Source organism: Oncorhynchus mykiss, chromosome 17 (assembly GCF_013265735.2).
Source record: "Oncorhynchus mykiss isolate Arlee chromosome 17, USDA_OmykA_1.1, whole genome shotgun sequence".
In the NCBI taxonomy this organism is placed as follows: domain Eukaryota; kingdom Metazoa; phylum Chordata; class Actinopteri; order Salmoniformes; family Salmonidae; genus Oncorhynchus; species Oncorhynchus mykiss.
This window is the reverse complement of record NC_048581.1, coordinates 61,702,783-61,728,147: the sequence shown is the minus strand read 5'-3', so window position 1 is coordinate 61,728,147 and position 25,365 is coordinate 61,702,783. Positions and strand designations below refer to the sequence as shown.

Below are 25,365 nucleotides of genomic sequence, written 5' to 3'. Positions count from 1 at the left end.
TGATCTATGTGTTATGACTCAAAGGGGGAGCAGGCCAAGGGTTGTGAATGTCAGGATGTAGTCAGTGCCACCACTTTGCTACACAAACCATTCTGTTCGAGCTGAACCTTCTATAGGCCATGTCAGGGGGGGATGCCAGAAAGCACCCGGGAAATGAGACAGATTAATTATGCAGATTTTAAAAATCTAAATGGACATAAATTATGGGAATAATAATTATAGATGGAGATTTGGTGGGACTTGGTCTGATCTGTCCATGTGCATTAAGAGGGTTGTTTCGTCACAGGTGTTGGCAGCCAGGTGTCTGTCTAGAAGAGCAGGGCTCCCATGCTGCCCATTTCACTCTGCTCCTTGACAAAGATTTCAAAGTACTGGTAGATGATGGTGACGGCCAGCAGGATACCCGTTCCCGAGCCAATAGCACCCAGGAAGTCTGCCATGACAGAAAGGCCACCGATACAGAGACCACCAAAGGCAGCTGCTGTGGGGATGTACCTTGAATACACAGAGTAGTAATGCACCAATCATTACCTGAAGAAAGTTTGGAATAGTGTAATATTAAACCCTGGTAAAGCTATGATGATGTGGATTGTTATGGCTAAAGGTTAGAGAGATGGCTGAGATTGTTCACCTGTTGAGTTCATGGACCATGGAGGTCTCTCTGTGTCCCCTCATAACCATCTGTTGCTCCTTTAGCTGCTTAGCCACCTGGGAGACAAAACACACTATGTTTACATAATCTCTACAGGTCCACTGACACACGCTGCCCACAAAAGCCCTGGAAATGTTTAGTTAAAAAGATTTCTACATCAAAACAGCTTGAGTAATTTGAATTAAATATAATTAGTTGATGAATACATAGTCTAACAAATGTACAGCACATGTGGTAGCAGGACTTACATCTTTGGCAGATGAGCCGGACACCTCGATCCAGGTCTTGGAGAAGAAGGCACAGGAGCCCAGCATGAAGCAGATGTAGATGGCAGCATGGATGGGGTCATCTAGGACCGAGCCAAATGACTCCGGGGGAGAGAAGTAGTAACAGAGCCCACCCACTGGGTAGGCACGGGCTGGACCACCAGACGACGTATCCTACAAACACACACGTTTGGTCATCTCATACAGTCTGTGCCGCTGGAAATGTTCATGTGACAAACATGTCAAATGTAGTTAAATTTAGTTTAGACATGGTAGTTCAGATATGGTAGAGCAGGGATAAAAAGTTTTTTTTTTTTTAAAGGGTGTGTACTTACTGACCAGGTGCCCAGCAGGTTAACCAGGAAGTTACCACTGAATCGTGTGGAGAGCATCTGAGAGATCACGTACAGGTTGGACACGAGGGCAGACTGGAGGATGATGGGAATGTTGGAGGTGTAGAAGAGCTTAATGGGATAAGTGTTGTACTGGCCACGGTAACGGGCAGACTTGATGGGCAGATCCACTCTGAAGCCCTGTGGAGAGATGGGAGGAAGAGACGGACATGGTGAGATACAGTATACATTTATTAAGTCTAAATGGACATTACTAAAAAGGTGAAGAAAAAAACTACCACATTGTGTTGTTTTTTGAGTAACTAATTATCTGACAACAAATGTGTTCAACTCCTTTAACTGGTTTTTAGGACAGACAATGAACTGCGTTACTGACCTGGAAGTATATGACTACACCAAAGACGAAGACAGTGGCGAGGAGGTTCATGAGGTTGGGCAGGTTCTGGCGGTAGAAGGCCTCTCTCAGGGCACGCACCTTGTCTGTCCGTGTGGCCAGCAGGTGGAAGAGAGCAATGATAGCCCCCTCAAACTCTGTGCCTGAACACAAGACAAGATACTCAAACATCAGCCTCACATCTAGAGACCACCTGGCCATACTCCTGGGGCGTTTCAAGGCCAAGTCTGGATCTATAGGAGCCCTAGTTGGTCTTATATGAAATTACTACTTGGAAATTAGTAAGTCTGTCCTAAATGTACACCCAGACATGGCACATCAGTTTCAATGCCCCATACCTCTGCCAGTGTTGACAGTGGTGGGGCTAAAGGCCTTCCAGACGATGGTCTCACAGATGTTGGTGGCGATGAACAAAGAGATACCAGAACCCAGACCATAACCCTTCTGCAGCAGCTCATCCAGCAGCAGCACGATCAGACCGGCCACAAACAGCTAGAGGGGGAGACAGATGGGTTAGAAAGACAGAGACAAACCACTCGTACTGGAGCCCTATTTGACTTCTTTTAAATATACCTATTCTTCCTACATTCCATGAAGTAATCTGAGAGGGTTGGATTGATTCAAGAATATGATGTGAACCTTGCTCTATATTAGGACCAAGCCTGGATCTGATAGGGGAGATAAAGAGTAGGGATAAGAATATGACTCAGAGGGGTGGGGAGGAGGGCCCACCTGGATGATGATGAGAAGACAGATCCCAGCGCCCATATCGGAGGGGTCTCCATACATGCCAGTCATCACATACACGATGGCCTGACCAATGGTGATGATCATACCAAACACTGTAGGAGATGGCAAGGGGTTAAAGAATCTATGGCTTCATTCACAGTAATGCTTGTGCTTGATAGAATCAAGTCAAAGATACTCAAACTAGGAACAGGAAGTGGGGCTTGTGATCTTACATTTCTGTGCTCCATTGAAGAGGGCCCTGTCTTTGGGTGTGTCTCCCACCTCGATGATCTTAGCCCCAGCCAGGAGCTGCATGATGAGGCCTGAGGTGACGATCGGAGAGATACCCAGCTCCATCAGGGTACCTTGAGGGAGAGACCCAGGGGACGTTAACAGGAGAGCAGAGCCATAGAGATGTTCAGCCATTCATTCATAAATAACACCATTCACCCATTCAAGGCGGAGATAAATCCCTCCAATTGATCAACTCAACATTCATTAAACACTATCAATTCCCACACTCAGTTACTAATTAGTTGATATGTCCCTTGATTGACTTATCAATTCATTTATTCACCTGTTACTCTAATTTGATGTCTCTACACTGCAATAGTGACAACCCACCTCTGTTGGAGGCCAGAATCACTCTCATCCAGTAGAAGGGATCTGCTGAGTCTGATGACATGATGCCAAACAGGGGAATCTGGATGATAGACGTGACAGACATTCAGGTTTGAGGTTTTAATTTATTTAATTCTACTCGTTTAACATGCTAGAAAATATTGTGTGAACAAAAAGGCAGATGTTTACCTGGCAGCACACAAGGAAAATGAAGAGAGTGATGGCTGTCCATAGTACCTTCTCTCTGAACTGGATCTGTTGAACAACAATTACAGCAAGACATGGAAGCAAAATGACATCATTAACAACATAACACATACAGAGGTAATAAAGTTTAAAGTAAAACGATTCTTGTCATGAAGTAAATACTGTACCTTTCTTTCGGGTTTCTGGATTTCAGGTAATACAGCGCAGAAGGGCTTTATTACCTCCAGGAATTTGACTAAAAAACAGACAAAGGGAGGGATGTTATTGGTTCCCCATAATAAACATCAATCAAGGGCAGTGAACCTATTTATAGGGGGACGTGGCATAGCGATACATGCATAACTGGAGGTTTGCATCATTGGATATGAGCGAATTCACTATGAAAACAGATCGCACTATCAAAATAGTTAAATTAAACATTTTGCATACCAGCTAAAGGGTTTCAGTTAGAATTTGCTGCTTATGACATGGAGCTACTTATGGGGCAAACACTGACTGTTAGCTGTGCGTCGTCATCACTAGTCTGGTTGTCTGCTTCAAGTTTAGCTAGCTATGTTAGCATAACCCCTGCAAGATAAACCTGCAAAGTTACCGAGCTCTGAGATATCAATGATCATGTAACAATGGTAGATATTAAAAAGTTATCAATGTAGCTGACTGGGCATTTAATAATACGAAGTAACTAACAAATATGTACAGCTGTTAGCTAGCTAGCTAATGTAATGTTAGCAAGTAGCTAGTTAACTAGCTATCAACTGACACTGACAGCTAACGTTAGCGAGCTAAATTAGTTAACCTTAATTAGCTAGCTAACGTTAGTCTAACCGTTAGTTTCTTCACAAATAACAAAGTTAACCATTTCATTGCAGTCATTGTTGTTGAAGACAGGAGTTCAAAATATGTTTAAACACGGAGTACTCGTCGTCAAACTAAATGTTAGCTAGCTAAATGCTTGCTAGCTAGCTAACGTTACAATGAAAATGGCCTCCATAAATAGATCCAACCATAGAAAATTCTCATTGCTTGCATCTGATTCAAATGTTTCCTGTTTATGTGAAATCGTCCTTTAGCTAGCTACTTCATTCTAGGGGATACTCACTGCCCATGATGATGTCCCAAGCGTTACGTTCTTAGTGTATGGTCCCTGTGTCAGACAGTGGGTCTCTCCAGTTTTCGTTCTGACTACGGGCAAAAAGCTCTGCGCTTGGAAAGAAAGCACTTTAGAGACACGTCACCACTACACAGGCGCTTCAACACGTCAGTTCAACAGAAAGTGGGTGTTTCTTTAGTTTCTAGAGTTAAAAGTAAACTGAAAACTATGCGGTAGGGTCAATATTTTCCTTCTGTCTGCCCAGGTCGTTGTAGCACAGTACTGGCCCTCAACGCATATGGCTAGATGTGTGTCGGCCAGCTTTTTCATAACCCCACTGTCTCCATGAGAAATGTGATGACTTTGATAGATTCTTATTATGACGAAGATACATAGAATACAAACATTGACACGCCGTTGGCATGAAACAATAAAGATATTACTTCCTGCAAACAAATGTAAGCGAATGGGCACATAACCCATTCAAACCGTGCTGCATTATGGGGATACATTTTTTTTCGACTTGCATGTCCACTGCAGGAACTTTACAAAAATAATGTGATCAAAGGTCATCAAGTTTTGACTGCCAGTTTCTGCAGTTGCTCTTCACCAACTTCATCCTGCAGCCACTACCTGCATTGTGGGAGGTTCTATTGTCAACCGATCATTAGAGTGTGAACCATGGTACCAACTTTGCTTTTCATGTATGTATATGTAACAGTACAAATTTAAACCGTCCCCTCGCCCATACCCGGGCGCGAACTAGGGACCTTCTGCACACATCAACAGTCACCCTCGAAGCATCGTTACCCATCGCTCCACAAAAGCCGCGGCCCTTGCAGAGCAAGGGGAACTACTACTTCAAGGTCTCAGAGCAAGTGACGTCACTGATTGAAACGCTATTTAGCGCCCACGCTAACTAAGCTAGCCGTTTCACATCTGTTACACTCACCCCCCTTTTGACCTTCCTCCTTTTTCCGCAGCAACCAGTAATCCGGGTCAACAGCATCAATGTAACAGTACAAATTTAGACCGTCCCCTCGCCCATACCCGGGCGCGAACTAGGGACCTTCTGCACACATCAACAGTCACCCTCGAAGCATCGTTACCCATCGCGCCACAAAAGCCGCGGCCCTTGCAGAGCAAGGGGAACTACTACTTCAAGGTCTCAGAGCAAGTGACGTCACTGATTGAAACGCTATTTAGCGCCCACGCTAACTAAGCTAGCCGTTTCACATCTGTTACATATACAGTCTTTCCCACCAATTGATTGTACAATGTACACATGTATATTTTCAGTTTATGATTGTGTGATATGGGTGTTGGCGACATGTTTTATTTTGACATAATAAAGAAAAACTTTTATAAACAATGGGAACAATGCCTCAGATCCCCAAAAAGTTATACAGCTGCACCATCGACAGCATCCTGACTGGTTGCATCACCGGCTGGTATGGCAACTGCTCGACAACCGACCTCAAGGCGCTACAGTGGGTAGTGCGTACAGCCCAGTACATCACTGGGGCCAAGCTTCCTGCCATCCAGGACCTCTATACCAGGCAGTGTCAGAGGATGGCCCTAAAAATCGTCAGACTTCAGCCACCCTAGTCATAGACTGTTCTCTTCAATACCGCATTGCAAGTGGTACCGGAGCGCCAAGTCTAGATCCATAAGGCTCCCTTAACAGCTTTTAATCCCAAGCCATAAGACTGCTGAACAGTTCATCAAATGGCTACCCAGACTACTCGCTGTTTATTATCTATTCATAGTCACTTTACCCGTACCCACATGTACCTATAACCTCAATTACCACTGCTGTCATGTACATTGACCCTGCATATAGCCTCGTTATTGTTATTTTATTGTGTTCATTTTTTTACTTTAGTTTATTGCGTAAATATTTTCTTAACTCTTATTTTTCTTGAAACTGCAATGTTGGTTAAGGGCTTGTAGGTAAGTATTTCACAGTAAGGTCTACACCTGTTGTATTCAGCGTATGTGACAAGTCAAAGTTGATTTGATGTTGCATCGACTGTTGGAAAACCACATCAGTGTCTGACTTTTGGCTGTCGCAGCTGCATCTCCCCCGGCTTCACTCCTCAACTTTCATCTACAGTCAGTTGCTTTCGCCTTACCAGTCAAACGAGCCCAATGGCCTGTGTGCAAGAGTATCAAAACCTTAATGTATCATGGGTAAATTGTGACTGACTGACTGACTGATCTACAAATCATAATGAGTAGTTATTTATGATGCAAAGTTCTTTGTAGATCAGTCAGTCAATCGGCAGTCTCCTGCACTGTCCTCTGCAACGTTGAAGAAGCCCAATCACTAGCCATGTTCGAGAGGATCAAAAACATAATGTATCATGGGTAAATTGTGACTGACTGACTGATCTACAAATAATAAGGAATAGTTATTTATGCTGCAAGATCAGTCAGTCGGCAGTTGCCTGCACTATCGGCTACAATGCCGAACAAGCCCACTGTATTTCAATGAAGCACTCAGTTATGGGGAATTCAATGGTTCTGTTCATTCTAGTGTACTTCAGCAAATTTGGTTTGTCTGGCAACAATCAGCTGGGGGGTTGCTTTTCTGAGAGCCTCAGAGTAGTCATCAAAGTCACCAACAGGCAACAGCACCACACTTCCATCCTCATTATTACAGCAGTACATCTTTTTTTTAAAGTATTTTTTTCACCTTTATTTAACCAGGTAGGCCAGTTGAGAACAAGTTCTCATTTACAACTGAGACCTGGCCAAGAGAAAGCAAAGCAGTGCTACAAAAACAACAACACAGAGTTACACATGGGATAAACAAACTTACAGTCAATAACACGATATGAAATCTGTGAAAATGTAGAAGAGTAGGGAGGTAAGGCAATAAATAGGCCATGGCGGCAAAATAATTACAATTTAGCATTAACACTGGAGTGATAGATGTGCAGATGATGATGTGCAAGTAGAGATACTGCAGTACAAAAGAGCAAGTAACAATATGGGGATGAGGTAGTTGGGTGTGCTATTTACAGATAGACTCTGTACAGGTACAGTGATCGGTAAGCTGCTCTGACAGCTGATGCTTAAAGTTAGTGAGGGAGACATAAGACTTCAACTTCAGTGATTTTTGCAATTCGTTCCAGTCATTGGCAGCAGAGAACTGGAATGAAAGGCGGCCAAAGGAAGTGTTGGCTTTGGGGGTGATCAGTGAAATATACCTGCTGGAGCGCATGCTACGGGTGGCTGTTGCTATGGTGACCAGTGAGCTGAGATGAGGCGGAGCTTTACCTAGCATAGACTTATAGATGACCTGGAGCCAGTGGGTTTGGCGACAGTCACAGTGGTGGGTAGTATTTTGGGCATTGGTGACAAAACGGATGGCACTGTGATAGACTACATCCAATTTGCTGAGTAGAGTGTTAGAGGCTATTTTGTAAATGACATCGCCGAAGTCAAGGATTGGTAGGATAGTCAGTTCTACGAGGGTATGTTTGTGAAGGAAGGAGACTTTGTTGCGAAATAGGAATCAGATTCTAGATTTAATTTTAGATTGGAGATGCTTAATGTGAGTCTGGAAGGAGAGTTTACAGTCTAGCCAGACACCTAGGTATTTGTAGTTGTCCACATATTCTAAGTCAGAACCGTTCAGAGTAGTGATGCTAGTCGGGCGGGAGGGGGCGGGCAGCAATCGGTTGAAAAGCAGTTGGAGGCCTCGGAAGGAGTGTTGTATGGCATTGAAGCTCGTTTGGCACAGTGTTAGCACAGTGTCCAAAGAATAATCTAACAGATTCTAACCAAGCCATCTTTCAGTGGATAGACCTGGCAGATTCAGGGTCAGTGACAGTGTGTAAATACAGTGGCCTGCTTCCCCCCCAAAATTACCAAGAAAACACATACAAAATTATTTTTCTATAGTCTCTGTGTTTCATTTTCTTCAATTCGCAAGAGGCTGAATGTATTCCATCGGAGAAAGCATCCGAATGAACGAAACACCGCCCCTCTGTCTCAGTATGTGTAGCATATCTACATTATCTGATGCTGTTTGGTCAGGAAGAGTATGACATTGCTGCCGCCCATAGCATTGAATGCAAGGGAAGACGACAAGCATTTGGCTTCCCTTGATAAATAATAATAAAATCATAGCTAATCAGCATTGAGCTACACTGAGTGAGCTCATCTGTGAATGGTCCTGGTGCACAAAAAAAAAACGTTTTAAGGGAAGCCAGTTTGGATTTAGCTTCAGACCAATCACATCACAAGCCAAACATCATTATTGACAGGACAAATCTCATCTCTATATGTTATTGTCCTCCGGTGGCTAGCTAGCGAGCTAAAATCGTCCATCTCCTAAATTAACCATGGATGGCTATAAGGATTTGGACTTGTGGTTTTACTTAATTCACCATACTGTCCAATGATTATAACAGGGATTCTGATCCAACCATAAATAAATTATATCGTACCCCTGGACTGAGAGGGTTGAAGTTCAACATGTAGCTAGACGTAGTATGCGAATGTTAACTAGCCGGCCTGGCGCATCGATGCACATGAAAGGAAGTTAGGCTAGCAAGCAAGTTTTTTAACCAGGTAGCCTAGGAAAATAAAAACCAAAAGCATGTACTGTATGACAGAGTCATAGACCGTTTAGGCAACATGAAAGAGGAGGATGGCATTGGCATTTCTCTACAAGTATTGTGAGTCAACATGTTTTTTCTTCTTGCACGCACGCGCACACACACACCGCGCACACACACACACACACACGCACACACACACACACACACACCGCGCACACACACACACCACGCACACACACACACACACACCGCGCACACACACACACACCGTGCACACACACACACAGAAATCAGTACCATCAACAGCCACATCATATTTAGCTTACTTTGATTGGACTAAATCGTTTTTTATATTTTTTAGTTGTGGATGTATTAGACTAAGCATAGGTGATAAGATTATGATAAAATGTTGAAGTTGAAATGATGCTGGAATAGTGGATGCAGTTCCTGTTTTCTTTGCGACTTGCTTTAACTCTGTGTGGTTCTAAATCAATAGTCAAAACTCCGGTTTTGTAATGAAACAAATGTCTGGTTGAATTTATTCTGCCACTGTGTCTTCTTATTGTCTTGGCCTGAGGCCTACAGTATATATCACAGTGTCGAGGCATATGAACTAACAGGTTACACATAGGTTGTAATATGGCTTTTTTTTCCCTGGATTGGCTTCCCCGGTGATTTTACCCACACACCGCTAGCTACTGTTAAAATGCTTGATGTGTATATTATTATGGGTTATACATACAATACTGATGTTGTTTAAACATGAACAAATAAGCCCAATAATGCTTACAAACAATCATGTAATAATGGGACATTAGCAGTTAAAGGGAAATGTAACATTATTTTTTACTTTATATTCATCCTCTCCAGCACCACCTTAACATCAACATTTGTGACAATTGTACAGTTTCTATGTTTTGTAGTAAAACATATAGAGCAAGATAAATGTTTCCAATGACATTATAAACCAATTAGTAAATTGGTCAAGATCACACGATACACACCGATGATGTCATTGGAAACACTTATCTTCCTCTACCGTTTTTACTACAAAACACAGAAACCAGTGGAGGCTATTGAGGGGAGGACGGCTCACAATAATTGCCAGAACGGAGCAAATGGAATGGCATCAAACACATGGACATTATGTGTTTGATGTATTTGATACCATTCCACTGATTCCTCTCCAGCCATTACCACGAGCCCATCCTCCCCAATTAAGGTGCCACCAACCTCCTGTGGTAGAAACCCACCATATTCATATATGTTAATGTTGGAATGTTGTTGAAGATGATGAATATGAAGTTGAACAATGGTGAAGTTTCCCTTTAAAGAAGCAGATTGTCGTTGTTACTCCAAAAGTGACATTTTTTTCCATACAACTTTCTTCCTGAAGGCGTCTGCATACTAGGTTCAGTTTTCCTCCTAGCATAACTCGGCTAGGTGAAGTAAATGTCTTTGCCTCGCATGCTCCATTAAAAGACCTTCACTTGAAAAACTAGGGGGGGGGGGGGGGGGGGGGGGTGGGGGCGGAGTTGGTCGAGCCAATGGCTAGCTGAATATGCAAAGTTGACGAGAGGGAAGATTAATTACTTCCCGATGTCTGTGATGCCTGCCATTTGGTGCGACGCAGACTAGGTGGAGAAGACACTGTCTGTCCTGCTGAGTTTTGATGCAATCTTTACCCAACAAAGTCAAGTTAGGATCTGTCAGTTATCCCGTGAGAGCTATTGTCCAGAACCCATTATGGTGTTTTAGGTGCTAAGCTTATGGTCATGTTGCAGCAGTGTGTAGGAGGGCACGTTCCTGGATGTGAGAAGTGTGAAGGAGGGCATGAGCAAAAAGGAATGTGTAGTATCTGTGGGAAAGGTTGTGTTTGTTAACTATACGGGGGAACTATGGTGTTGGAGAGCAGAAGTGTCCGTTGAGAGAAAGACAGGTTGAGGTTTCCAGGATCAGAGGTGTCTTATGCTGAGGCAGTGAAGAGAGTAGTAGAGGAAGATGGGTCCAGGGCAAGGGATCTTAAGAGGTTACTTGTCAGTAGACCGAGGCCAATAGAGTGGTAGGAATAACATGTGCTTTGGTAAGGTTGGCTTCTTAGTGTTCATCTCCATGGTTATTAAGTGTAACGCAGAAATGAAACATACATCTCAGAAAATAGATGTTGTGGTGGCAGCTGCAGAGTGGTACTTTAGTGTACGTGTGATTTTACTGCAGAGGAGTTACAAGATGTGTTGAATGATAGAGTCCCGTCCTCCCAGGCTGCCGGTCTGGTGTAAGATCAGGGCCATGTAGTGGAATACTGGTGAGGTTTTAATGGGTGTAGGGTTAGTTGGTAGGGCAATTTTTCTTCCCTTTTCCCCTCCCTTTTTTGTGTCTCAAAGTGTAATGAATTCACACTCCAGAACAGTTGGTGGAACACAGGGCTAGATAAGATTTATAGATGAATAACGAGCCTCACTTTCCAGTACAGTAGGTGGCGCTGTGTGCACTTTTCAGTTGGTTGCGATCCGTAATTTAAAGAATAACAAGACCAATGGGAACAAATGAGTCATAGTGGGCAGCACCAGCAAGAAGGTGGGCAGGGCCAAGCATGAGCTAGCGAGATCCCTCTGGCGCGTTCTAGCATACATCTGCATATTTCTGTTAGAGAACGCCTCCTCTTTAAAATGCATGTGTGCAGTAACTCATTTTGCCTTGACACTCCTTTTAAACAATGTGAATTTTTGCAAAGGGTAATGTTACAAAACTTAGTCCACTCTGTTCATAACAGATTCTTGTTTGGAACAAAAAACTATTGAGAAAATGTGCAGAATGTCGGCCAAAATCCACCTTGTTCCATCTTCTCCCACTGCAAGCCAGTGGGCTTCCTCTCTCTACCATACTTGGTAGTGAGTGTAAACGCTAAGAGGATGCTTCACATTTATACATCCGGTGAAATATCTGTCTCATTGTTCTATCTATGACTAATCCATTGTTAGTTAGCTCAATGTTCTTGTTCTATCTGTGACCACAAGCTAGTGAGCTCAGTGCAACAAACACTTAATCGAAGAATCCCAACTGTTGACCAATCACCAACGAAGGGGTGTAGACTTCAGCTACCGAACTTCGGCTTGCCTCAGGAAAAAATGTGTGCAGGAACATCCGAATAAATCGTATTATTTTTTAAATAAAATATACAGAAAAACCAGTATACATACAAGAAGTATGCAAACAGACAATGATAACATATGCTAGGAAGTACAACAAACTACAGATTATACAAAGACATTAAAAGATACACACATATTGATTGTTTTAACAGCTTTCTTAATGGAAGAATGTAGAATGGTCTTAATGTACTGTTCAAATTCCTTATAGAAAACACGGAAGAGTGTTCATTCGTGAATTAACATTTATGAATATTACATTTTGCCATTAGCACAATTAGATTGATGAGGTAAAATTGTTTTTCTTTATCCTTATTATAGTTAAGGAAACTGAGCAGCACATTCTCCCATAAAAAACAAAAGTCATCAAGAATATTAGCAATTATAAAACTATGAATATCTTTCCGTCATTTCTTTACATGTAGACAATGACAAAAATAAATGCAAAACTGTTTCTGGATGCTCAACCCAAAAAGTACAGTTAATGTTAATGTCTTTTTTGAGTTTCTTCAGGTATTGATTCACAGGGTAATACTTCTGGATCATTCTGAAAGAGACATCTTTGACCTTGTTAACGAGCAGGTATTTGTGTTGTAATAACCAGACTTTTTTCCAGCAGATATTATTGACAAATGTATTCCAGTAAGCTGTGACATAAGGAATGGACACAATACCCATTTGAAATAAAGCATGTATTGATTGATCTGTTGTTCTGAGGGAGCACATCCAAAGAAACCTTTGCCGAAGACCAAAACGAGCAACAACGTCACAAAATGTCGTCATAATACACTACCGGTCAAAAGTTTTAGAACACCTACTCATTGAAGGGGTTCTCTTTGCTTATTTGAGCTGTTTTGGGTCATTGTCCGTGTTTCTTGGCCCAAGCAAGTCTCTTGTTATTGGTGTCCTTTAGTAGTGGTTTCTTTGCAGCAATTCAAGCATGAAGGCCTGATTCACACAGTCTCCTCTGAACAGTTGATGTTGAGATGTGTCTGTTACTTGAACTCTGTGAAGCATTTATCTGGGCTGCAATCTAAGGTTGGATGAAACTCCAATGAACTTATCCTCTGCAGCAGATGTAACTCTGGGTCTTCCTTTCCTGTGGCGGTCCTCATGAGAGCCAGTTTCATCGTAGCGCTTGATGGTTTTTGTGACTGCACTTGAAGCAACTTTCAAAGTTCTTGAAATGTTCCATATTGACTGACCTTCATGTCTTAAAGTAATGATGGAATGTTGTTTCTCTTTGCTTATTTGAGCTGTTCTTTCTTATATATATAAATTTGATTTGATTTAAAAGGAATGAAATTCCACAAATTAACTTTTAAGAAGGCACACCTGTTAATTGAAATGCATTCCAGGTGACTACCTCATGAAGCTGGGTGAGAGAATGCCAAGAGTGTGCAAAGCTGTCATCAACGCAAAGGGTGGCTACTTTAAAGAATCTCAAATATATTTTGATTTGTTTAACACTTTTTTGGTTACTACATGATTCCATATGTGTTATCTCATAGTTTTGATGTCTTCACTATTATTCTGCAATGTAGAAAATAGTATATGCAATAACTTTTTCAGATGGGAAGCAAAAGGACGCCTTTATATGAATCAAATCAATCAAGGACATCAGCAGTCCACATGTTTTCTGCCACCAGCAGGTGTCCCCATCACTCTACAATGCAAAGGGATCATGCTGTCAAATAGTACTAAATATATCCAGCAGGAGGCAGAATGGGTCTGTAATGTAATATTGTGGCTCAAACAGTTGCGAAATAGGAATATGTGAAATGTGGAAATGCGTATGTAGTTGTGAAATGTGGAGTAGGTACAAACACCAAATAACACAAACAGTTGTGTGATGATTTCTTGGAATGACTTGTTATGTTCAAATGTGACAGGATATTTTAGTCAGAGAATGACCCATTTGTTTTAACGGCTTGTAGTTTCCTAATATCAAGATGTATCTGGGTGAGTATGTAGTATTGTGCAATATATTGATATCATGCTACAGCTAATTGAACTGAACATTGTATTGACAGGCATGTTTGTTGACCGTTGTATTACCATGTATATGTTGGGACATGCCTCACAAGAGAAGAAAGGGGCAACACTTTAACTTCTGCAGACATTTGAACGTAAATGCAAAAATATGCACAAATACATGGCACACCTGCACTGTCTACTTTTTTAAAAAGCATTGTTTGTTCAGAGTGGTGACATAATCAGCCAGGTTAGACGTGCATCCATGTTTGAGGATGTCGGGAAATGACGTGTAAAATGGCCACTAGGGGCAACAGAGAGAGCTGTTACATTCTAGTATGTTTTGGTTTTGCTAGGGCATTGTGGATAGGGAAGGTGGATTGGCGTAAGCACCTGCACCTGATTCGTGGGAGCCAGACTTGTAACAGAAATTCTGGTGACCTTATTTGACCTTTTATACTGCTTTTGAGACACAGTTGGATCCCATCTTGGGGCGCTACTTGTTGAGTAATTAAAACACTAAACTATCACAATACAGTAACTATTGGTCACTCTATTATTTTTCCTTGTCAGCCACCATTTCTCCTAACCATGACCTCTCCACCAACTGAGTAAGCACAACTGCATATGTCTGTTGTGGGAAATGGATAACAATCTGTAGCCCTAAATATCTCCAAACCTAAAATAAAATGGAGCATACATATAAAATAAACAAGTAATTACAATGTGTTTACGTGTGTGTGTGTCATTTTTTGTTGTTAGCCAACCATCTGTGGTTTTCTGCTTCATAAAAAGCTGAGGTCTGGAACTCCCTCCAGGTCATCTCTTTCGCCATTCCTTGGCCTTGGTTGCCTGATATCTCATCCTGAGTTTTACATACATTCATTGTGGAGAACAAAAGTCAGTTTAGCCTGAGCGATTTGGGTGGGTAGCCAGGGAATGGCCTTGGTACATAAAAACGTATTTTGCAAAACAAACATATTTGCCTGCCACTCATGGGAACCCTGTACATATGTGAGGGCTGTTGGGGCCGTGTCAGCTCCAGATGACAAAACCTACACACACTCCCAGGGGGTTGGTTGTAGGTCTGCCAACTTCCTTTTGGTCATTTATTTATTTTAATCAGAGAAATATCCAATAAACCAAACTGTTGCTTTAACTGTGAATGTACTTTATTGCACACAATCCTCAAATAAAATAGAGCATACATAAAATAAACAATGTATTTACATTGGGTGTGTGTGAGTGAGAGAGAGAGGGAGGCATGTTTTTCAACTCAGAAAAAAAGCACACAGAATTTCCTCAAACTACAAATTAAGCAATAATCTTACAATATTATCAATCACACTTTGATTGGATAGAGTAATTGTGTAGCTATTGATAATGAATATGTAGGCGTAAGATATCTCCAATCCTAAAATAAAATAATTACAATTTATTTACATTGGGGATAATGTGTGTGTAACAGAGAGAGTGTGTGTGCATGTTGTATTTTATTTTTCCTTGTCAGCCACCCATCTCTGCTTTGTGATAGGCCCGGTGCATGCACTTCTGGGTGAGGCTGTCTGGGGTAGTGGTGGAGTGCATGGCAGATCTGAAAGAGAGATGCACAACGTGACAGTAAGTATACAGTTCAACAACATGTTTGTGTGCACATCTGTTGGTGTGAGTGAGCGTATGTGTATGTAATATCATTCTAAATGACCTGTATCCATCTGGGAATCCTCAAAAGATTCTCCCTTCACGGCCAGTGTAGTAGGAACCGGTGTAGCCGGTAAATTAAATACCACAGCAGAGGACTGCTGGACTGCTGGGGGTGGCAGATCTAAAAGAGAGGCATAATTTTCTTAACTGACAATAATCATACAACTAAACAGACTGAATGAGTGTAAGGCCTAGATTCAATCAGATTAAGAGTTAACCGGCGATAGCCGACACACGCATAGCTGATGTTTTGCCGGTGTCTGAGGTATAACTGAGTAGGATCTGTCAAATCAGGAAGAAGCTGCTGTTGATCACTGACACGAAACTACACCCGTCCTACTCGCGTTACAAGTTCAGAATGAGAAAGTGCAGGTTATAGAGAAATAATGCTCAAATTCTAAATCATTCAACTAAATAATGAGGATTTATATCAGCCTAAATGAGGTGGAGATTACATCTCAAATTCCCGTGTTCTAACTTGTAAACAGGGCTGCATGAGATTTCTGTTAATACGACTCTGTGCAGCCAACGGCAATGTCCGCTTTAGGTATAATGCCAGGAGCCGCTGGTGAATTTGACAGCTCTAACACAGTTTCATCTCAGACACCGCCAAAACAACTGCTATGCAGATGTCGGCTAAAGTGGATGTGATTGAATAGAGCCCAAAGTGAGGAAGAGTATGCGTGTGTCTATACAAGCATGTGATAATTACCTGAATCACCTGTCGTGGCCGGTGTAGCAGGTGCAGGAGCAGACGACTGCAGCTGTGAGAACTGTGGTTGAGCTAGTAGGGGTGTCAGATCTAAAAGAGAGGAACAATTTTCATAAGTGAAAATAATTATACACCAAAACAGAGTGAGTGTGTATACGTGTGTGTGATAATTACCTACCTCACACTGCTTCAGGTCTACAAGCCTCTGGAAGTTCCAGCGTGCCACTCCAGGTCTGGAACATCTTTGTGGAAACACCCACCGAGCCTAGTTGACAGATCTGAAAGATAGACACTATATTATTTTAACGATAAAGCCTAGACTACACACTAACCTAAATTAAGTGTGTTTGTATGTGGGGCAACCATGCAGCAGACTTCAATTTCCCAACTGATCATTGTACTTGCCCTCGCAATCTGTGGTGTGTGTGATCTGTGTTATTGTGGCTCATAAGTGTGTCAACCTGACCACATCCTTGTAGTAGGACATTCAGTGATTAGCTTAGGAGAAAAAAAAACAGTGTACAGTAAAAAGGATATCAAATATTCAGATCTGGATTGACAAGTATGCTAAATCCTGTGACGTTACAAAACCTCTAGGGCTTAGTCTACAACAATTAAATAAAGGCTGCAGGACCTGAGGCAGAACGATCTTGAAGAACGATCTGGCCTAAAACGCTGTACTGTTTTATAACCTCCACTAGCACAGCCAGAAGAGGACTGGCCACCCCCCAGAACCCGGTTCCTCTCTAGGTTTTCCTCTCTAGTTTTTCCTAGCCACTGTGCTTATGCATCAGCATTGCTTGCACTTTGGGGTTTTAGGCTGGGTATCTGTATAAGGACTTGGTGACAACTGCTGATGTAAGAAGGGGCTTTATAAAATACATTTGATAAATTGCTTGTATATGCTTCTGTTCATGTCAGTAACCCTAAATCTAAATATGACATTGAGTTAGTTATCTTACATTTCCTCAATAGGAAGTTTTTCTTGGTATTTCCTGCTGGGGACAGGGGGCTTCAGGTTTGGGAATGGAGGGCCTAGAGGATTGGAATATTAACAATAATTAGTGTCCACATTTATGAATTCAATTAAATGTGGGTTAGCTGTGTATCTTATCTGGTTGAAAATTGCTGATGATATACTGTATATGTCTATTTTCTTTTGAAAATCTGCCACCGAACCACACAATTATATCTAGTGAGAGTGGACACAAGCTTATTTTACCAGGTCAAAAAAAACATTATTTTGTCAAGGGAGACCTGGCAAAGACAGAGCTCTCAAGTAAAAGGCATAGCTGCAGCTATGGTATGGATAAAGACAATGTGACACCACCCCAGCTGCAGGAATGTGTGATATTTCTATAATATTATCTAATTTAACCATTTCCAGACCCAACGAATAACAGAACAGTAGGAAGGCTATTGTTGCTGTATTGTAGCCTAATTTACCCCACCCCATCAACCAACTACTAGCTAGTGACAAGGCACGTTGTTATCATTTAGTACTGTTGTACTATAGCCTACTGCACCCCATATCAACCAACTTGCCAACTACAAGGCTATATTGTTGTCATTCAGTAACACTGTAAAGGTACTGTTGCCTACGCCACATTAACCACCTAGCTAGCTAGTGATAGCTTAGTAAGCTAGCTCCAAATAAACAACCAATTACATCAACAGGCTTTTTAACAAAATATAGCTAGCTAGCTAGTGTGATTTAATGTAAAACAACTTTACAGATGATTACAATGTTCGAAAGCAAAGTTGACTAACCGGTCTGCTGCTCTAGGGAACTAGAGGGAGGCATCCACAGGAGATTAGCCCACATGTTAGCTATCACAGTATCTATCCAGCAAGAATGTCGAGGTCAAAAACGAAAAACTATGTTGAGCCATGTTGATTTGAGTAGGATAAGTCCAATCGGACTGAAATAATTAACAGACTGAACGTACATTTCTGTGACTCACTAGCTAACTTTAGCTTGCCAGCTCAGTGACCGTGCTGGGTGAAGAAGTACGCAACTCTTTCTGTTTACAGTGTTCGCTATTGGAAATCAGACTAGCGTCACAAAGCCAACTAGTGGCAAGAAATATATTACATCCGGTTTGGATTCTGAAGTGAGACTGATGCCTGAAGGAATTATTTAATAGATCAATAAATCATCTGTTATCTGAACAAATGGCATTGTTCTCCCGAGTGGCGAAGCGGTCTAAAGCACTCCATCTCAGTGTTAAGAGGCGTCACTACAGACACGCTGGTTTGAATCCAGGCTGTATCACAACCGGCCGTGATTGGGAGTCCCATAGGGTGGCGCACAATTGGCCCAGCATCGTCCGGGTTTGGCCGATGTAGACCGTCATTGTAAATAAGAATGTGTTCTTAATAACTGACTTGCCTAGTTATATAAAGGTTCAAAAATAATAATATCACTCTTACTGATAGTGGTGATGAAATATTTTCAATACCACAATAAAACATTGGACTACAATAAATATATATATTTTTTTACATATACATTTTACCTGTACTGATGTTGTTGTTTTCTTATCTCCCTTTATGTCTTCCTGGCAGGACTGGTTTCTTTGCCCTGTTCTTGTTTGTTGTAAGACAGCCACTGCTTAAACCAGGAAGTGAAAGTGGGAGTTAATATGAGACAGTTGTCAGAGAAACTGAGAGAGGAAGTGAAGGCAAGGCCTTGAGGGGTTGTTGTAGGGACAGGTGCAGTGAAGGTTAGATAGTGTGAGCATGGGGTACCTCATACACAGATACAAACACAGTCACGCAGACATGCTCGTATGAAAACACACATGCTATCACGTTTCAGGAGAAGTCCCAGATGCAGACTGTGTCGAAGTAACAAAAGTGTATTACTAGAACAGGGGGCAGGCAAAACGACAGGTCAAGGGCAGGTAGATGTCAGTTATCCAGATCAGAGTCCGTAAGGTACAGAATGGCAGGCAGTCTCGGGGTCAGGGCATGCAGAGGTCAATAATCCAGGGTGGTGTGACAAGGTACAGAGCGGCAGGCAGGCTCAGGGCAGGTAGAATGGTCAAAACCGGGAAAGCTAGAAAACAGGAACTAGAAAAAGACAGGAGCAAGGGGAAACCCGCTGGTAGGTTTGACAAACAAAACAAACTGGCAACAGACAAACAGAGGGCACAGGTATAAAAACATTGGGGATAATGGGGGAAATGGGCGACACCTGGAGGGGGGTGGAGACAAGCACAAAGACAGTTGAAACAGACCAGGGTGTGACACACGCATGCTCGCTCACACGTAGGTACGCACGCAGGCAGGCAGGCACGCACGCAGGCAGGCAGGCAGGCACGCGCGCATGCACACCACACCACACCATGCTGTGTCTTCACCAGAAGAAAGAATCTGTAGATACAGACAGTAACAATGTGTGTGAGTGAGAGAGAGAGAGAGAGAGAGAGAGAGAGAGAGAGATAGAGAGAGAGAGCAAGAAAGCAATGGGAGCAGTAATCACAAGACCACCACAACCACAGGACTGAGCAGAGTGAGTCACTCCTCTCTTCTCTACTCTGCTGTCTTATCCTCTTCCTCTTGTTTCCTGTCTGTTTGCTGGCTCGCTGGAACACACCAAGAACAATCAAACAGCCCAGGACATGACTACTCAGATAACTCTCTCTTTCTTCTACCCGTCTTTCTATATTTTCCTTTTCTCTCTTTCCCTCCCCCTCTCTCTCTCTTTGATGGTGTCTCTGACTCTATTCTCCATCTTTCTCTCTTTTCAAATTTTCTCTCTCTCTTTCTTTCCCTGGAATGTATCCTCTGATGCTGGGTCAAACATCTTTCTCTCATGTATTCCAATATCTGTCTACTCATATCCGATGAAATCATGGACACTCTTACTGACAGTTATGGTTGCTTTGCGTGATGTATTGTTGTCGCTACCTTCTTGCCCTGTGCTGTTGTCTGTGCCCAATAATGTTTGTAACATGTCTTGTGCTGCTACGATGTTCTGCTGCTGCCATGTTGTTTTGCTACCATGCTGTGTTTTCATGTGTTGCAGCCATGCTATAATGCTGTCTTAGTTCTCTCTTTATGTAGTGTTGTGGTGTCTCTCTTGTTGTGATGTGTTTGTCCTATATACAGTTGAAGTCGGAAGTTTACATACACCTTAGCCAAATACATTTATACTCAGTTTTTCACAATTCCTGACATTTAATCCTAGTAAAAATTACCTGTCTTAGGTCAGTTAGGATCACCACTTTATTTTAACAATGTGAAATGTCAGAATAATAGTAGAGAGTGATTTATTTCAGCTTTTATTGCTTTCATCACATTCCTAGCGGGTCAGAAGTTTACATACACTCAATTCGTTTTTGGTAGCATTGCCTTTAAATTGTTTAACTTGGGTCAAACATTTCAGGTAGCCTTCCACAAGCTTCCCACAATAAATTGGGTGAATTTTGGCCCATTCCTCCTGACAGAGCTGGTGTAACCTAGTCAGGTTTGTAGGCCTCCTTGCTCGCACATGCTTTTTCAGTTCTGCCCACAAATTTTCTATAGGATTGGGGTCAGGGCTTTGTGATGGTGACTCCAATACCTTGACTTTGTTGTCCTTTAGCCATTTTGCCACAACTTTGGAACTATGCTTAGGGTCATTGTCCATTTGGAACACCCATTTGCAACCAAGCTTTAACTTCCTGACTGATGTCTTGAGATGTTGCTTCAATATAGCCACATCATTTTCCCTCTTCATGATGCCATCTATTTTGTGAAGTGCACCAGTCCCTCCTGCAGCAAAGCACCCCCACAACATGATGCTGTCACCCCTGTGCTTCACGGTTGGGATGGTGTTCTTTGGCTTGCAAGCCTCCCCTTTTTTCCTCCAAACATAATGATGGTCATTATGGCCAAACTGTTCTATTTTTGTTTCATCAGACCAGAGGACATTTCTCCAAAAAATACAATCTTGTCCCCATGTGCAGTTGCAAACCGTAGTCTGGCTTTTTTTATGGCGGTTTTAGAGCAGTGGCCTCTTGCTTGCTGAACGGCCTTTCAGATTATGTCGATATGGGACTCGTTGTTACTGTGGATATAGATACTTTTGTACCTGTTTCCTCCAGCATCTTCACAAGGTCCTTTGCTGTTGTTCTGGGATTGATGTGCACTTTTCGCACCAAAGTACGTTCATCTCTAGGAGACAGAACACATCCCCTTCCTGAGCGGTATGACGGCTGCGTGGTCCCATGGTGTTTATACTTGTGTACTATTGTTTGTACAGATGAACGTGGTACCTTCAGGCGTTTTGAAATTGCCCCAAGGATGAACCAGACTTGTGGAGGTCTACAATTTTTTTCTGAGGTCTTGGCTGATTTCTTTTGATTTTCCCATGATGTCAAGCAAAGAGGCACTGAGTTTGAAGGTAGGCCTTGAAATACATCCACAGGTACACCTCCTGACTCAAATGATTTCAGTTAGCCTATTAGAAGCTTCTAAAGCCATTACATAATTTTCCAAGCTGTTTAAAGGCACAGTCAACTTAGTGTATGTAAACGTCTGACCCACTGGATCTGTGATACAGTAAACTGTAAGTGAAATAATCTGTCTATAAACAATTGTTTGAAAAATGACTTGTGTCATGCACACAGTAGATGTCCTAACCGACTTGCCAAAACTATAGTTGATAACAAGAAATTTGTGGAGCGGTTGAAAAATGAGTTTTAATGACTCCAACCTAAGTGTATGTAAATTTACAACTTCAACTGTATATATATATATATATATATATATATAAATATATATATATATAAAAAAATAAAAACATCCCAGCCCCCGTCCCCGCAGGAGGCCTTTGACCTTCTGGTAGGCCGTCATTGTAAATAGGAATTTTTGTTCTTAACTGACTTGCCTAGTTAAATATTTATTTTTACAAAAATGGTGTCTGTTCTTTACTTGCCTTGGGTTATTACTTTTGCTTGCAGACTGACAGACACAGACTTCTCTGATTGACTGTGTACTGTACAGTACTGGAGGAATGATAGGCCGCTGTAGTGTATTGTGTGTACTGACATCTTCACAAGGTTTGCTGCTCTATGCTTGGTTGGCCCTGCCAGTGGCCAGCCTGTAGCATCTGGACCCTGTTGTCTGTATCTACTGTAAACAGTATCATACTGTTGATAAATACAGTAAGTTACTGATAAAATTACAAAAATGGCTAACAGTGTAGTAAACATGGCTATCTGCTAATAGTAGTTATCGCAACAAAAGACGTGCTCTAACACAACAAAAAATTTAAAAGGTGTCTTACAACACAGCACACCTGATAGAAAACAGAAAACCAGAATACAATTTGACAAAACATAACAGAAAATAGCTGCACATTTTACTGGGTGTAAATGACATCACTCAGTGGGATTTTTTTGTCATTGTGTGTCTCATTGACAATTACTCTCACAAACCAATAATGACATCACCATAGTGTTCGTTGCCACTCACAACCTCAGGCGTTGTGTAATTTGCAGGAAACTACACTTAAATACCTACACCACCCACCTCTCTTACTTACACACACGTAGCTGAGTTGCTAAGGTGTGGGAAAGGAAGCTGTTCTCTGACCTGTAGTGGGCCATGACGCAGACAAGAGGTTCACTTAAGCACTGACTGGAGATACTGTGGGTGTGCCATTTAAAGACATATTGTCCAGTCGGGCAGAGTAGAGAACCACAATATGACTCACTCACAGAGCAGAAAGTCACACTCTCTACCATGCGGTTACTGTACAGCAATGGAGAGCTCACTCTACTACCTCCAATATCCTCTCTTTGCCTCCACTCATCCACTCACTCACAAACATGAAACAGTTCATTATTCTCTGAACACATTGTACCAAATCTATACACAGCATCTATAGCTATGCAAAACTCTATAAACTTTTTGAATTACCCTTTAGCTCAATTGTCCAGAACAGTAGCCCATAACACCACATCGTAACACAATTACTGTAGAGACATGTCTTCTTCATTCCTCAGAAAGGCTCAGGGCCTGTGTTCTGACCTGTACTATTGTGGCTCAGGTTAAATTTATGAGTATCACACCCACTTAACCTGGGAACGTCAGCAGTATCTCTATACCATTTACTGTCTGTGGTGTTATACTGTAGATGCAGCAACAACATAACCCAGCTGCATTAAACACAGTGCTTCAGTACTGCTGTCCAGTCCACAGTCTTAATCCAGATTATTCCAGATTATGCACACACAACTGGAGAAAGACAGCTCCCCCAACCCCTACAGTTCTGTCTGTGTTATTTATATAAAGGCACAGATAGTCATACAGTTGGCTGCTGCAATAAAGAGTAGTGCATGTGTAACATTACTGATTCAAACAAAACATTTGTTGTATTATTTTCATCTGAGGATTTTGAGCCCTGTCCTATCCTTATTTTGAGCCCTGTCCTATCCTTATTTTGAGCCCTGTCCTATCCTTTATTTTGAGCCCTGTCCTATCCTTCTTTTGAGCCCTGTCCTATCCTTATTTTGAGCCCTGTCCTATCCTTATTTTGAGCCCTGTCCTATCCTTCTTTTGAGCCCTGTCCTATCCTTCTTTTGAGCCCTGGCCTATCCTTATTTTGAGCCCTGTCCTATCCTTATTTTGAGCCCTGTCCTATCCTTATTTTGAGCACTGTCCTATCCTTCTTTTGAGCCCTGTCCTATCCCTCTTTTGAGCCATGTCCTATCCTTCTTTTGAGCCATGTCCTATCCTTCTTTTGAGCCCTGTCCTATCCTTTTTTTGAGCCATATCCTATCCTTATTTTGATCCCTGTCCTATCCTTTTTTTGAGCCATATCCTATCCTTCTTTTGAGCCATGTCCTATCCTTTTTTTGAGCCATATCCTATCCTTCTTTTGAGCCATGTCCTATCCTTTTTTGAGCCATATCCTATCCTTATTTTGAGCTCTGTCCTATCCTTCTTTTGAGCACTGTCCTATCCTTCTTTTGAGCACTGTCCTATCCTTCTTTTTAGCCCTGTCCTATCCTTATTTTGAGCCCTGTCCTATCCTTCTTTTGAGCCATGTCATATCCTTCTTTTGAGCCATGTCCTATCCTTCTTTTGAGCCCTGTCGTATCCTTTTTTGGAGCCATATCCGATCCTTCTTTTGAGCCATGTCCTATCCTTTTTTTGAGCCATGTCCCATCCTTCTTTTGAGCCCTGTCCTATTCATCTTTTTAGCAGTGGAAACATGTTCTCTGGAGTGATCAATCACACTTTACCATCTGGCAGTCTGGCGGACTAATCTGGGTTTGGCGGATTCCAGGAGAACACTACCTGCCTGCATGCATCACACCAACAATACAATTTGGTGGAGGAGGAATAATGGTCTGGGGATGTTTTCATGGTTCAGTGCCTGACATCACTAATGCTCTTTTGGCTGAATGGAAGCAAGTTACCGCAGCAATGTTCCAACATCTAGTGGAAAGCCTTCCCAGAAGAGTGGAGGCTGTTATTACAGCAAAGGGAGGGTGGGGGTGGACCAACTCCATATTAATGCCCATACTTTTGGTCATGTAGTGTATGTAGTACATTTTCACAACTCTTAGTGCAAAACTCTAAACCGGTCACACTTGTAACGGAGCCAATCTTTCAGTCAAAACCCATCATTGTGCTTTCATTTGTACTGTAAACATCTCTCACCACACAACCATTGATTCAACATATAAGTTTATTGTGAAATGTAATGAAAACATTGGTTTAATCACCAAAACACAACATAACGATATCTTTTCAATTGATTTGTTTTAATTACCAGTTAATCTAATAGCAAAAAAGTGCTATGTGTGTTTCAAATCGCCCCTAGAAGTGCTGAAAGTAATATGCTACAGTACTGTCAATTACAGTAGATTACACAGTTTACACATTAGGCAATACACTTACATAACCCAACAAAATGTACAGAAAATTCATTTCCATAAT

The 25,365-nt window shown here is 41.9% G+C and overlaps 1 protein-coding gene and 1 long non-coding RNA gene across 11 annotated transcripts; both read right to left on the bottom strand.

The window, feature by feature from the left end:
* Positions 1-230: 230 nt before the first annotated feature.
* On the bottom strand, positions 231-4,346 carry LOC100135961 (Sec61 alpha form B). The gene is given in 12 exon segments (NM_001124302.1): positions 231-495; positions 632-708; positions 901-1,092; positions 1,254-1,451; positions 1,648-1,808; positions 2,004-2,157; positions 2,398-2,507; positions 2,628-2,759; positions 3,019-3,097; positions 3,205-3,270; positions 3,390-3,457; positions 4,322-4,346. Coding segments are annotated over 12 exon segments (1,431 nt in total). The 5' UTR covers positions 4,329-4,346; the 3' UTR covers positions 231-308.
* A 10,821-nt stretch (positions 4,347-15,167) lies between these two features.
* On the bottom strand, positions 15,168-19,462 carry LOC110494287. 10 transcript variants are annotated; one of them, XR_005037032.1, is made up of 7 exons: positions 19,294-19,462; positions 18,945-19,039; positions 17,388-17,460; positions 16,604-16,703; positions 16,426-16,515; positions 15,715-15,834; positions 15,168-15,603 (listed from the first exon to the last, which is right to left on the bottom strand). It is a non-coding gene; the product is annotated as an uncharacterized LOC110494287 (long non-coding RNA). The 10 variants fall into 10 exon arrangements; XR_005037035.1 differs by having other exon boundaries at positions 18,945-19,036; XR_005037034.1 differs by lacking the exon at positions 19,294-19,462 and adding an exon at positions 19,230-19,247 and having other exon boundaries at positions 18,945-19,036.
* Between the last annotated feature and the right edge of the window lie 5,903 nt (positions 19,463-25,365).